At 33.2% G+C, this 13,617-nt stretch overlaps 1 protein-coding gene across 3 annotated transcripts in view; it reads right to left on the bottom strand.

Annotated features, from left to right (window-relative positions):
• Positions 1-13,617, bottom strand: part of LOC106138367 (alpha-actinin, sarcomeric) — a 34,738-nt gene that overhangs the window by 10,807 nt on the left and 10,314 nt on the right. For all 3 annotated transcript variants that reach the window (XM_013339497.2, XM_013339499.2, XM_013339498.2), the window contains exons 2-3: positions 1,271-1,475; positions 160-290 (exon numbers count right to left, since the gene is read on the bottom strand). In XM_013339497.2, coding sequence (XP_013194951.1) covers positions 160-290; positions 1,271-1,475 — 336 coding nt within the window. The remainder of the gene's footprint in view (positions 1-159; positions 291-1,270; positions 1,476-13,617) is intronic.

Raw genomic sequence — 13,617 nt, 5'->3', positions numbered from 1 at the left:
AAGATTCTTATACCTAAAGATGATTTATATAATATATCTGATGAAGATAGACAGATTAGAAATCCAAGAAGAAAATGTTTAAAGTCTGGTTATTCAATCAAATAAGTATCTGTATGATATACATTTATTTTATGTAAAGTTCAATTTATCAAGCCGTACCTTAGCGGTCATTTCTTCCACTGAGATGTCCTGGATGGCGAATCGCAGAATAATGGTCCAGATCATACCAAGGGTCATCTTGAGATTGCCGTCAACGATTTCTTCAGCACCAATTGATACCAATTTGACGCCTGAAAAAGTAAGTCATCGAGTTTAATACCAGTAGTACCTAACTTTCATTCTGACAGTCGCTAGATTTTTTAAATCGTAATATGTATTTTGTAAACGTAAAGAACAAATAATAACGCAAACGACAATGCACTTTAATTCAATGTCGTTTTTGTCCTATTAGTCAGCATAGGAAAATAAATAACGTTATTATCATGCTTAAAAAAGTAATGAGACGAGAGGAAAGATGTGGGCTGTGCGCGTGGGTTATGTGTAAACAATATTCATTATTTAAAATCTGTCGTTGATGATTCACTACTTTATCTGTTGCAGACGTATGACAGACAACATTATTTTCAGCTTTTTTTATTATGTCATAAATAGGATTGAATTAAAGTCCTTAAATTAAGGATCAATTCATCATTATGACTTAACGACTGATAATTGCTTGTGACATTGCAGCTCTGAAGTATTAGTGCTCCAATGAAATGCGCTAGATTTGTTTGTAGGTACAGTATGAAGTGAAAGGATTCAGGTTGATCTTGATTGAATGCAGTATTTCCTTTTGAGAGCAAAGATTACTTAACGAACCTAAAGATTTGCAGAACACATGAGGAAATACACTAACGTGAACAATTTACCGTTAGTAATATATGTACCTATGATTGATTAAGAAATTGTAAAATGTGGTGATACAAAAGTAGTTGCAAATATTACGAAGGTCAGATACGACGAGAAAGGCTTTGTGTAAAAATCTTCTCACCAGAGGTGTGAAGATCATGCATCATCATAACGACAGGAGGAAGAAATTGCTTTCTCCCTTTTGCCTTATCCACAATACCCATGTTGCACCGTCTACCGCAATGCTTCGGAGCCCGGGGACCGTCTATCGACTTTTCTCTCCACTTTGTCCTGATTTGTGCGTCGTCAGTATTACCTTTTGTGGTATCCAGTCAGGTTTTCTATGAAAAATTGCTATATTTAATGCAAAATGTGGGTATACCTTTGGAGGCGATGAAGTCCAGGGCTTTGTTGACGTTGGCGATTTTGTGAAAGCGCATTTTGCCGCGGTCGGGCTTGGGCAGGGTCTCGCCGGAGATCACCTCCAGAAGCAGCATGAGCTTGAGGCCATTACGAAAGTCGTCTTCGATGTTTTCGATGCCAGTGCCAGCCTTCCGTAAGTGACTGTTGCACCATGCTGTGAAGGTCTGAAACACAAAGGTTTATTTCTATCATTCTTTGTTTATGATAAATTTACTATGTCCGAAATATTTTTTAAGAGTATTACATCGCCTTGTGGTGATCTTTTTTATCTCATCCTAGTATTTTTTTTGCCTTTAATTTAAGTAAAATTAACTTTAGTACAGTTCATACAATAAGCAGAAAAACCAGACGAAATAAAAAAATGGTCTGAGTTTAACATCCAAAAAATTTTAAATAGATGACATAAAGGAAGAGAGTACCTATCTTGTAAAATCTTGAGCAGTCACGTTTCATAGAAAAAGCAAATCTAAAAAGAATATAATAATAATGAGGGCTTTTACTTGGGACCTTCAAAGCACCTTAAATTTAATTAACGAATCTCAGTTCAAAACGTTTGATCTAAAATAATATGATTTCTAGATTTGAAAAAATACGAAATAACGTTTAGTTTTTGTTGATTATCATAAAATAAACTTCAATAAATTGTTATAGCAATTAAATGGGAATGAAATACATAAAATCTAACTCGGAAATACAATTATAAGCAGACAAGTGCCGTTAATCAATACTGCTGCATGTTGCACCAGGTAGGGGAGCCAGCGAGGGGTCCGACCCCTGACGAATTCGCAAAATTATTACAACTCGCACATACATATAACCTCGACCGACATACTAAAATATGAGATGCCACGATGTGCCAGTTTTATTTAGCTGGCCAGAAACTATTGTGTTAATCGCAGAGTTGGCGCGTGGAATTCGTGAAATGATGGTTACTCAACGGCTCGACGCAGCTGCTGTACCCCTATGTCATTATAATTAGTGTCTATTTTATTCATCTAATGCATTGCTTTGACTTTAGAACTCCTGAGTTCCGAAGTATACCTAGTTAATAGCCGGAAACTAAAGATGAAAGATAAATATTTATGCATTGCATTTGATACTTTTTATCTAATACTAGGTACCTACTTGAGCTTTACTTTAAGTAATGCTATAAATTGCTTATGACTCTTTGTACTATTAGAGTTACAGGTTATGGAGATATTAATATTAATTTATTCTTTCTTGAGAATTTTGGTCCACTTTTTTAAAGAAAGTCCTAGTTTCAAAAGGGTTAACAATGCCCGTAAATGGAAAAGATACTTAAAAAGTAGTTTTAAAAGTTACCTTCACCTATTGATTCTAGATAATCTCTCAAGTTGAATGTTTTTAATAAAGCCGACAATAAAGTGATAATTGTGTCTTTCAATAATTTCAAACAATGATTTCACATTGCCATTATTACGTACGTTTCCCACTGAAGTCTTTCCCAATAACACAATCGTAGAAAAAATTCTAAGAATTAGGTACCTATTCATTAGATCACGTTGTTATTAGATTATGTTATACGATGACAATAGAATGGCCAGTAAATAAAATTAAAAAAATCCTTATCCATTGTATGAAGTATTGATTTAATTAAGCGTTCTCGTGCGTAAATTGCTTGAATAGGAGCAACCTTTAATGAACGTAATAAGACTTTAATTTGCCAATAACTGGTAACTGGTATTTAATCTGTCAACATAGCGTATTACGTTTTTTAAGTAGCAAGCTGTAGAAGTATGTTGCGAATGGCACTCCTGTATAGTGCTGGCTGATTCGATACGCAGCCGGCGCTCAAGGCCGTGACAGATAAATAGAAGCGGTTCCATTGAACAGAATGCGTGATCGGGCACTGTTGCCTTCGTCCAACAATACCCTGAATGAGGCATAAACAGACTCCAACGTGACCAAGAGGATTTTTTAGGTGACTTTACATAGATATCACGTCCTTATCTTTTACGGGATCAGTGCCAATAGTCTCGAAGGCAGCTAGGTGGCTTAGTGACAGAGTTGAGATTCAGATAGGGAGTAGGGAGAGAAAATCCGAAGTTGACTTCTCCAATCTGTGTGGGAAGAGAAGCAGATAGCACATACTATATTTTTTCTTTGCCACCACGCCAGCATTTATTAAAATTAATAAAGAGTTTTTGCTAAAAGACAGTTGCAGTAGTAGATTGGTGAGAGATCGAACATTGTCGCGCATTAAACAAAGGTATGTGAGACGCAAGCAAAAAATTCTACCTGGGACTATAAGGAACGCGTTACTCTGCTTTCATCTCCTTGATGGTGTAATTAAAATTGGTTTTTCTTCGTCGCTCCCCATAGATCGAGCTACAATAAGGTTAGCGAAGCCATTACTGCGGAACAGTGACCAAACTGCATTCCCGGCCTGAGATCATGAATCATCTAGGAACTTGACTCTTGGCACTGGACAGTAAATAATGTCATTACCATCATACTTCATATACAAGTGACATAATGATGCGGTAGCTTTATGTCATCAGATTAACGGCAAACTTAACCGTTTGCGGAATATAAGTACTACACATCATAAAGAGTGATTGCCTCAATTAAGTAAGGTAAGGTAATGTTGATGACTAAAAAAGGTTGGATGTTTACTTTAAACTTGTAGCTATTAGTTATTCTGTGTTACATTGTTGGTAGAGAGTTGTTAAATTAATACATATTTCATTACATATGTAATAAACTAGTATGATGTAAACTAGTTACGAGTGTAATGTTTTTAAAAGCAATTATAGTTCGTTTGGCTAAATGCAAAATTGATAACATTGATATGAGACTTTTGACCACATCAATTAATTGTAACCTAAAAAAGTTTATTGCTGTTCAAAGTATAGGTATATGTACTTATAAATATTTTTTGCTATGCACTGCGCTGGAGTTGTATAACTGATATTAATATTTTGGCCTCGTAAATGCGGGAAACGTCCCTGAGACAAAACATCGTGACCCAGAATGTGAAAATATCTAGCATCACCTTGCGACTGCGACCACGGTCAGTTCTAAAATAAAGTACGCAGGTAGATTTACACTGTCGGACTATATGCGAATTGTAGGATATAAGTAGGGCTGCCAGGCGTTCGGATTAAGCTAGACATAGGATTACTAGTCCAGCAAAATTGTTTAGCGTCCAGCCTATATGGTTTTGTAAGGCATTTTATATCGCCGATCGAGACTTACTTCGACTCGCGAGCGCTGTTAAAAACAGTGTAATTAAGTAATAAATGGATCAAAAAAATTCTCAAACCGTGGAGAAAATCACTATCAACAATGTATTCGGCCTTTTTATCTAAATCTTAAAGACAAATTCGCAACTTGTCGCTTTTCAATTTCAATTCTATTATTAAGCTGACCGTTGCCTACCAGTCTATCAAGACTGCAGGCTCTGTCCACCCCGCAAGGGATAAAGATGTGATTTGGTAGCCCTAGATTTGTGTTGGTGCTAAGAATGAAAGGTTGACATCAATGCTAGAAATAAGGTGGCATGTCACATTGCTCCCCTTGTGTCAGAAATATGTGGATTCATAGATCTCGGAGATAATTTATATGCTCCTCACGTTGATCGTTATAGTGCTGGTGACATGACGTCTCCAAATTTGTTTTCTTTAAAAATAGACAGTCAAATAGGTTGACCGTACCGAAGAGTTTGTTGTTGAGTTTCCCTAAGTTTTAGTTCTATATTAATACGTACATTTCAGTATAAGGATGCAAATAATATTGGGAAGCCTAACGTTTCTAATTCGCCAATATATTGTGATAATATCACAAACTGACCTTCGTTACAGACGGCAAATGAAAATGATCGTACCATATAGGTCACCGGGGAAGTTATTGAGCTCATTGAGATCGATTGCGACAATCGCCTTGTTTGTACCAATACTAATATTAATGGTGTATTATACCTATATTAATGATATCTCATAACCTCGATAATTTACTATATTCCGGGTTTTTGTTACAGAAAGGAAGAGTCCTAATTTAATTTCCTGGGAGTACCTAATGAATGAAATCTATGTATTATATATGTTACAGCTAATAGATGAAGTTAACCTGGTGTGTCACATGTAGGTACACACTATAAATATAATCAGAAATTAAATAAATAAATGTCTGTCATTTGGTACTTTTGACTGAAATGGATAGACGGACACTTAAAGAGAATAATAAATAGAAAGCAAAAAAATAATTGAATTTTTTGTCGGTGTCTGTATGTACGATCACGTTTATCTCCAATAGTAATGAACCGATTTACCTAAAAGCTTTGTTTTAACTCAGCAAAACATGTAGTTTGTTTCATCGAAAAAATAAAGTTATCAACTAAATTAGGGCATGAGTTTGACATAATAATATCAACATTATGCTATAAAAGTGTGATAGTTTGTCCGTTTTTCATGCCAAAACCACTGAACTGATCTCTGTGAAATTTTAAATACATATCATGTGGAGTACGGAAATGAACAAATGGTTCTTAACTCGCGAGCGGATCCGCGGGCGAAAGGTAAACAAATAAATAGGAAATCAATAGATGCACAAAATAAAGAAAGTACGATGCGCATACACATGCCGTGGCGTGGTTTGCGGCCTAGCAAACACGTCAGGCAGACAACATGACTGTTATAACTGCCATGACTAATAAAACAAAAATAATACTAATTAGAGATCTTGCCAAGAAATTCTTTACTGATTAAATTGAAAAATTGTGTATTTTATCTGCTGTTCTTGCTTACTAACGTGTAAAACCCGTTAGGTAATAACTTTTTCATTGCGCGGTTTAAGTGGCCTGGGCGATATTACAGCTTTCATTGCTACATGTTAGGAAATTACAATTGCAAAAAGTTAATTTTATCTTATACAGTAATTTAATTTTAAATTAAAAATTATGTTATCTAATTACCTTAATTATACTTTTTTTATTATCCTTGACATTTTACTTTATCCGATCATTTCAGAACGTTATATAATGTACCTACGTATTTTTTTGGAATCCAGAACAAGTTATGTCCCAGTATCATAAAATATATTCGTCTTGACCTCTATTTGTCTCGTGCAAATTATAGTCAGTCAAACGAGTTATGATTTATAAAGGTGCATAATGAGTGCCAGAATGTTATGCGTTTGGCTGCTGGTTGCAGGTGGAATACTAGTTGCATGACTTCATATAGGAAATGACACGATGAAGTCACGTTTTATTATGTACCTTTCTATATAAAAAGAGTACATTCACTGACTAACGTACAGCCTCCACAATATAGAAATTTAAAATTTCGCATGTAGATTTAGTGCTGGGGACTGCACTTATGAGCACTGCATTTAGTGAGAATTTTTTGAAACTATGTATGTAGAGAAATTACGGGGTTTTTATGTTTAAACGGGCATAAAGAAAAAAAAGGTTAAATCGGGAATACTCTAGTAAAACAAATCTGGGAAAAAGTAATGATGAAAGTTTTATTTCTTTGTTAATGCAGCTTCTACCTAATTAATTACTGTGTCTCTAAATAATACTCGATTACACGCAACGCAACTTTTATTCCATATAGCTTTTAGATCCAGAAATAAGACAACAACTTAATAATAATATATTTACTAAATGAAGTTCGATACGAACGTGAGTAAGTACAAAGCCAAGATGAGAAGCGATTCATTTGAGAAGAGACTTGAATTAGATTGGCTGTAATCGATAAGAAAGATGAAAGTTAGATCATATTTAACCATTTAGAAAGTGAAGTGGATTATTGAAATCAAGTTTTACTTATGGTTCCAATAAAAACATTAAAGGATGGTCGCTTAATGAATTATTTAAAAGAGAAACGATGAATAAAATTCCGTGTAATCAGTGATTCAATAGTTTCCTACTTGTGTAAACATATTCAACTTTATTTACACAATATAAGAATTTTAAGCAAACAACGATGTAATAACTGCTATATTGGTTATTTTATGGATTTATGCTATTACGGGACATACCTACATACAAGGACAGAGATTATGGAGATAATGGGAAAGGAAGATAAAAATAGCTTTGTAGTAACACAATTGGCGATTTTGTTGATTAATGATGGACCAGTATACCAATATATGACAGAACAGAGACTTCTGAGCATGAATAAAGATTAACGCATGTCATATCAATCATCAGATTGAGAATATTTGGGTATTGGATAACTGTATTTCAGTGAGTAAATTAAATTTTGACAACAAGCAACAATCTTGACTTCTTTAATGTAATAATAAATTGCTGATATGTTAACAAGGTATTCGATTTTTATTTATTATTAAAATGACTCAGCTTTCTTCCAATCGGAATGGTTTAGCAGTACATTCCAATATACAAGGACGTTGGCAATTCCAATGAAAAAGTATTTTATTCTAAGTCGTGACTGTCGTGGCCAGATAGCAAGTTTATTTCTACCACTACATACCTAATTAAAAACGTTAGACATAATAAACTGTTAAAACAAAAGATCCATTAAAAGTCGTTACATTGTTGTGTGTCGATAATAATTCTATAACAATATCGAAAAGTAACAAGGCTTTTTATACCGATATTATAACTACAAAATATTGTATACATCCTACTGTTAGATATTAAGGCATCGCCGTTATTAAGGAACAAATAATTTGAAATCAATTTAATAAGCCATATCCAAATTAAACACTGGCAATGTTTGTACAATTGACAAATTACGATTATCGTAACACTTAAGTATACCAATACTTAGTACTCAACGAGCAGTGTGGATGTGACCTGCATATCAAAACCAACACACCTGTGAAGGTGTACAACCGGGCCCACTGCCAACAACCCACTATCATTTCGATAAACAATAAGGTGTCCGTTACACGACACATTTAAGAGTTGGTAATAATATCTGTAAACAGTCTGACACACCAGGGCTAGTCAATTTAAATACGGCAGCTACCTGGCCGCTTATCTACAGCTGACATAAAGATAAAGGCCGTGGTAAAAATATATCGCGAAATGTAAAAAGACTACGCAGAATTTAAAATGAGCAAGCAATTTGCACATGACCGCTAAATGCGATACACTCACGTTTTGTATGTGTCAGTGTGAAGGAAATCCTGATAACTGTCAGTCCAGTTTCAATACCTGCAAAAGAGAAACATTAATAAGTAAATGAAAAAAGGCATATTGAATTCATGAGTTAATGCCAATGAAAAATAAAAGTATGATCAACGTTTACAATGGCTGATGATTTGCTTTAAAATATCACTGAGAAAAAAACAGAAAATTCCCCTGGAAACAGATGTTTGGTTTACGTAGACAAACTCACATTTCATGGGATATAAGAACTAATTTATCGCGCATGTTTAAATCCGAACTCTGGATATTTTCATCGGCCGTAGCCAGTTTCTACGAAAATAAGCCTTATTGTTAGCTTCAAACTGTCACGAAGAGAAGAGAATATTTTTGTAATTTATGTCAGATTTATTAAAACTCTACAAAAGTAGACAAAGACTGCGTGGGCAGTATATCCAATCGTTTGCCTATAAACCTATAAAATGTGTGCTTAACTTCCATCACTCATTTATTGGTATATTGTAATCGTGCTATTTAGTATCGGCCCTAAGCATTTAAAAATAAGTAATTCCTGCAATAAACCTACATCTCTCGATGATCGTTTTTGCTTAAAATAGTTCGTAAGATCATGTCTTTCGCAAGCTTACGGATTTGGAATGTCTGCATACTTCCTTATGTAAATAATGATGTAAGCAACGAGCGATCGAATCGGATTCATGGGCCTCAGGAGTCGTTTGGTGCATTGAAGAACCACAGTTATTTGGTGGAAGTGATAAACTAAATTGTCTTAATAAAAAATAAACTTACGTTTTCCGAACTTATATTAAATATAACAATTAACATGACAAACTTTTACCGTAGTTAGATCATAATTAGTAACCTCGTAGTAGTTTAATATTACTTTAACTTCTATAAACAATATACTTATTATGTATATCAACCAATTTCGTAATAGGTACATTTAATTTAATTAACCCAAAATTTTAATACTTTAGAGAGTTATTATAATTTAATTCTAAATTTAAAATTACCTAAGTTCTTCCGGACTATGTAAAATAATGTTTTAAATATAAAATAGATAAAAGTACCGGCTGGTTTCGCAACAAAATATCGGTAATTAAAAAGTAAACTGAAATGCGAGTAGGGTCACTTCATTCTGGATTCACAAATAACACCTGCTTCCGGCATGACAATTGAAGAGCTAAAAAATTTGGAATGTAGTTTTTTAACATGCTTTGCAGCTTTTTATACGGTAAAGTATTTAGAAAAATTATAAAATTTATTTGAATTTAATCAATATGCTGGTGAAGTATTAAGTATTTATAAACGGCCAAAGAAATAAATGTTATTTATAGTTATATGCTATAACTATAAATAACATTTATATCTATATATCTTTCTGAAAATATTGATTTATTTGTACTCGTCAAAGTTTAAAAGAGGAAATTGATATGCGGAAGCTTGTCCCAAATTACAACGAGGCGGTTTCATAACAGTTCCAGGAAGAACTACAGTGTTAGCAAAAGCAGATATTGTAGTTGTGAACAAAAAAAAAAACGATTTAAAACATTTAAAATAGTAATATTTCTAAAAGTGTGACTGTCCAAAGTACCACAAACAAAAGAAAATCAAAATAAGTTACTTAAATGTATGTGCGATTGGAAGGGCTAATTATTAATGTAAAATAATATATGTAATATAATTTAGTTAAATAAAAAAGTAATAATAGCATGACTAAAGACGTAGCAAGAAATGAATGTGGTAATAGAATCCCACTATTCCCTATTGTGTTCTCGCTTTTATTACAAGTCGAGTCGTGTGAAGAACTTGTGGAAAGCACCGCTCATGTGGCAGTTCGTTTCACTTTTGTCTCTAACCTATTTGTTGACTGTTGACTACTGTTGAGCATCCTACACTTGTGTCAAAGGATTCTTCAGTTTTTAAGCACATTAGGTGACATGGTATCGATTTACTCAAATCAAATTATTATTACAATTGTGTGTTGAAATACCTACTTGATTTAAATTTGGTTCTTGAAAATTATAAAAATATTTCTTATAATACTGATGAAATTGATGGAAGTTTGACTGATAGTTGAGGTTGTCAATAATAGTGATGATGATGATCGTTATAAAGTTATCAAATCAAATTATGAAGTAAAAACAACTCCTGAGCAAAGTTAAAATTTAAGACCCTGAACGGAAAACAACTGAGTTCACTTGCAAAATTTGAGAACTATGCATGTTACGTTATGGTAATCCTTCATGTTCAATGTACTAGAATTCCAGCAGATTCCTTATCACACAGGGGCAACAGCCCGTCACGGTTCAAATGAAACAATGACGAACCATTGTATCGATGTTCCTGTTCGAATTCTTATATTTTTGGCAGCTACAGTGTGATACTGGCAAACAGGAATTTATTTACAAGCATCATAAACTAGGAAAATGTTGATTTGGTTTTCATTGTCATTTAGTTCCGGTGAGGATTTTTTTTTGCAATGTGCGTAGGTATTTTTCTAATAATTATTACTTCCGAGTTTATTTATGAAAATGTCACCAATGAGCATTTGAAATAATATTAAGACTAACAAATTGTAAACATATAACATAAGTAGCATGTGCAACGTCACTTGCAACTGATGCTTCTGTGATACAAAAAGGTTTCATGTTCATAATTTGGATTTCTATATTGGTAACCAACAAAACAACAAATTGACAAAGCATTTCCCAACCAAGGCTACCACTATGTCTTTGTGTCTGGATAAATCTGCACTATTATTTCCTTTCAAGGCTTACCTTAACTATTCGCTCTAATTAGACACGATTTGCATCTATTGTTCACTGCAAAATGGTGGCACGTTTGTCGGCAGAAATATGGAGTGAATATTTAACACTAGAGACCAGATTTAGAATGTAAGACATTTTAAACATAGAACCAATCCATATCCTTCCCATGAATATCGTTAAAGGCGACAAAGGCTTATAAACTAGGGATTCCTCTTGTAGACGATGGGCTAGCAACCTGTCAGTACTTGAATCTCAATTATATCATAAGGCCATACAGCTGAACCTGGCTTTTTAGTCTTTGGGCTCTGCCTATCCCGCAATATTCCAGACGTGACTATATGAATAAATAAAAAAAAACCAACTTATAGCAATAAATCGCCTCTTTTGATTTACTTACATGAAAACTAAACAAAATTATTATTGAAATGATAATAAAAGTCTAAATCAGTAACTTACCATATAGTTACTTATGCAGACTAAGATATAACTTGAATGTTCATAATTACAATAAGATAAGGATGTATATTAATGTGAAAAATTCGTTTTTTATTAGCAACGACTTATAAAGAATGAAATTGAATAAGTATCTACTGAAGTACTAGCCAGATCAAGAGTAGACATCTCTCAGGCCAGACAATCGATACGGGTGTAACTAGGTACCGCGGTAGCAGACTGACGTAGGTATAGGTAGACAATATATACTACCTATGATGCGAACTGATATTAAAATCCACGTTGTTATAAACAGGATCGTGAGGAATAAAGATATGACGTACTTATGCACCAAAATTGGTATTATAAACAGATTTAGTCTTAAAATGCCTACAGACGGTCGAAGAAATTTTATTGACGAAAGATTAAAAAAAAATTAAGAATTAGCTTTCTTTACATATTAATTATTAATATTTTGAAATTATTCATGACTTTTAAGTCACAATGATACAACATTAGAAAAAGAGTAAAATGTTGTTTTTTCTTTGAATTACTGTAAGTTCCGTAAAATCATTAACCGTTTTGTTTCTATTCCGCCGTAGTTTACTTGACTCATTGCATGTAGCAGGACAATACAATAATTAATATGTCCTAATTAGGTTCGCTGGTCGTTGGCGCCTTATATTTACAGTATTCAATCCATTTCGGTCCTACCTGACCTAACAAAGAAGTATGGTCAGCAAACTGCGGTAACGTAAACAAAGAAATGCAGTTATGGGTTGCTTCGTCATCCAATATGAGTAAGTTAAATCCAGTCCAGTAACCAATTCATCATAAGAATTATTGAGTTAGGATTCAGTAGCGTGTTCGCATTTGCCTACATAATATTTTTAAAACTATCGCTCATTGAGTTATTCTTATTAAGTGGGCATCCGTACTACTCATACTTCTACTTACCACAAGCAAATATTAAAAATAAACAATGATAGTGAAGTGTTAATGTGCGATGCCATTTAGGTGGGTATTTTAAACATTATGAAGGTCAAAGAAATCGGTTATTAGAAGAAGCTGATGGCGGGGAGTACTAAAATTTGGCGCTCATTAACACTTTATAATAGTTTATTATTTATTTATTTTTTCTTTATTGAAACATTTACAATTAGTTAAGTTCTACAATAGGCGGACTTAATGCTTATAGCATTATCTAATAGTCATAGCTCATTTTTACAAGAATTATATACATTAGTTTTGTCTTTAACAAGAAATAAAAAACATTGTGGTTGTAGCAGACATTAGTATTGTCATAGGCTTATAAAAAAAGGTAAAAAAAAACAATGGCGATAGCCAAACACTCGCAAACACTCCTGCTTAAGAACAGTCTAGTTTTGGCAATTTGCCATTTCTGAATGATCTATTGTTGTCTATTGTTTGTTACCTTACCACACCTACAAATGTTATTTTGTGTAGTTAAAAATATAGTTTGATTCTCCAAATAGAACGTGGAACAAATAGAAAGAATTGAACAGGAGTTTGGTGTAGTTTGCATTGGCGTTACAAATGAGCCGAAACATAAAAATGTTAGCCTGTTGTTACTCTTGTCACAAAATTTTACGAACTTGTTGTAAATTTGTAACAATTAATTTTTCATTTTGGTTATTAATATAACTCTAGTAACATTTTTGTATAAATACAAAAATGCTACTAGAGTTATGCTTTTAGTTTATTTATAATAAAACAAAAAAGTCTTGTATATATTGTGTTATAATATAACAAAAAATGTTTGTATCGTGGCTTTCTTCTGAAAACTTATGTGAATCGTTAAACTACAATTTTCTTTTATCTTATCTACTCGTAAATGTAAATAAAAGAGTACTAAAATCAACTTTAGATGCTCATGACATTATCTTATTCATTGTCTTAATATACCTACTGATAAACTGATGATGCGTTGATGTTGATAATACTGATACAAACAAAAAAGTAATCGGTTTTTTAATTTTTTTGGAA

The sequence above is a fragment of the Amyelois transitella genome, chromosome 15, assembly GCF_032362555.1.
Source record: "Amyelois transitella isolate CPQ chromosome 15, ilAmyTran1.1, whole genome shotgun sequence".
In the NCBI taxonomy this organism is placed as follows: domain Eukaryota; kingdom Metazoa; phylum Arthropoda; class Insecta; order Lepidoptera; family Pyralidae; genus Amyelois; species Amyelois transitella.
Note: the sequence above shows the minus strand (reverse complement) of the source record. Positions and strands in the feature narration are given on the sequence as shown.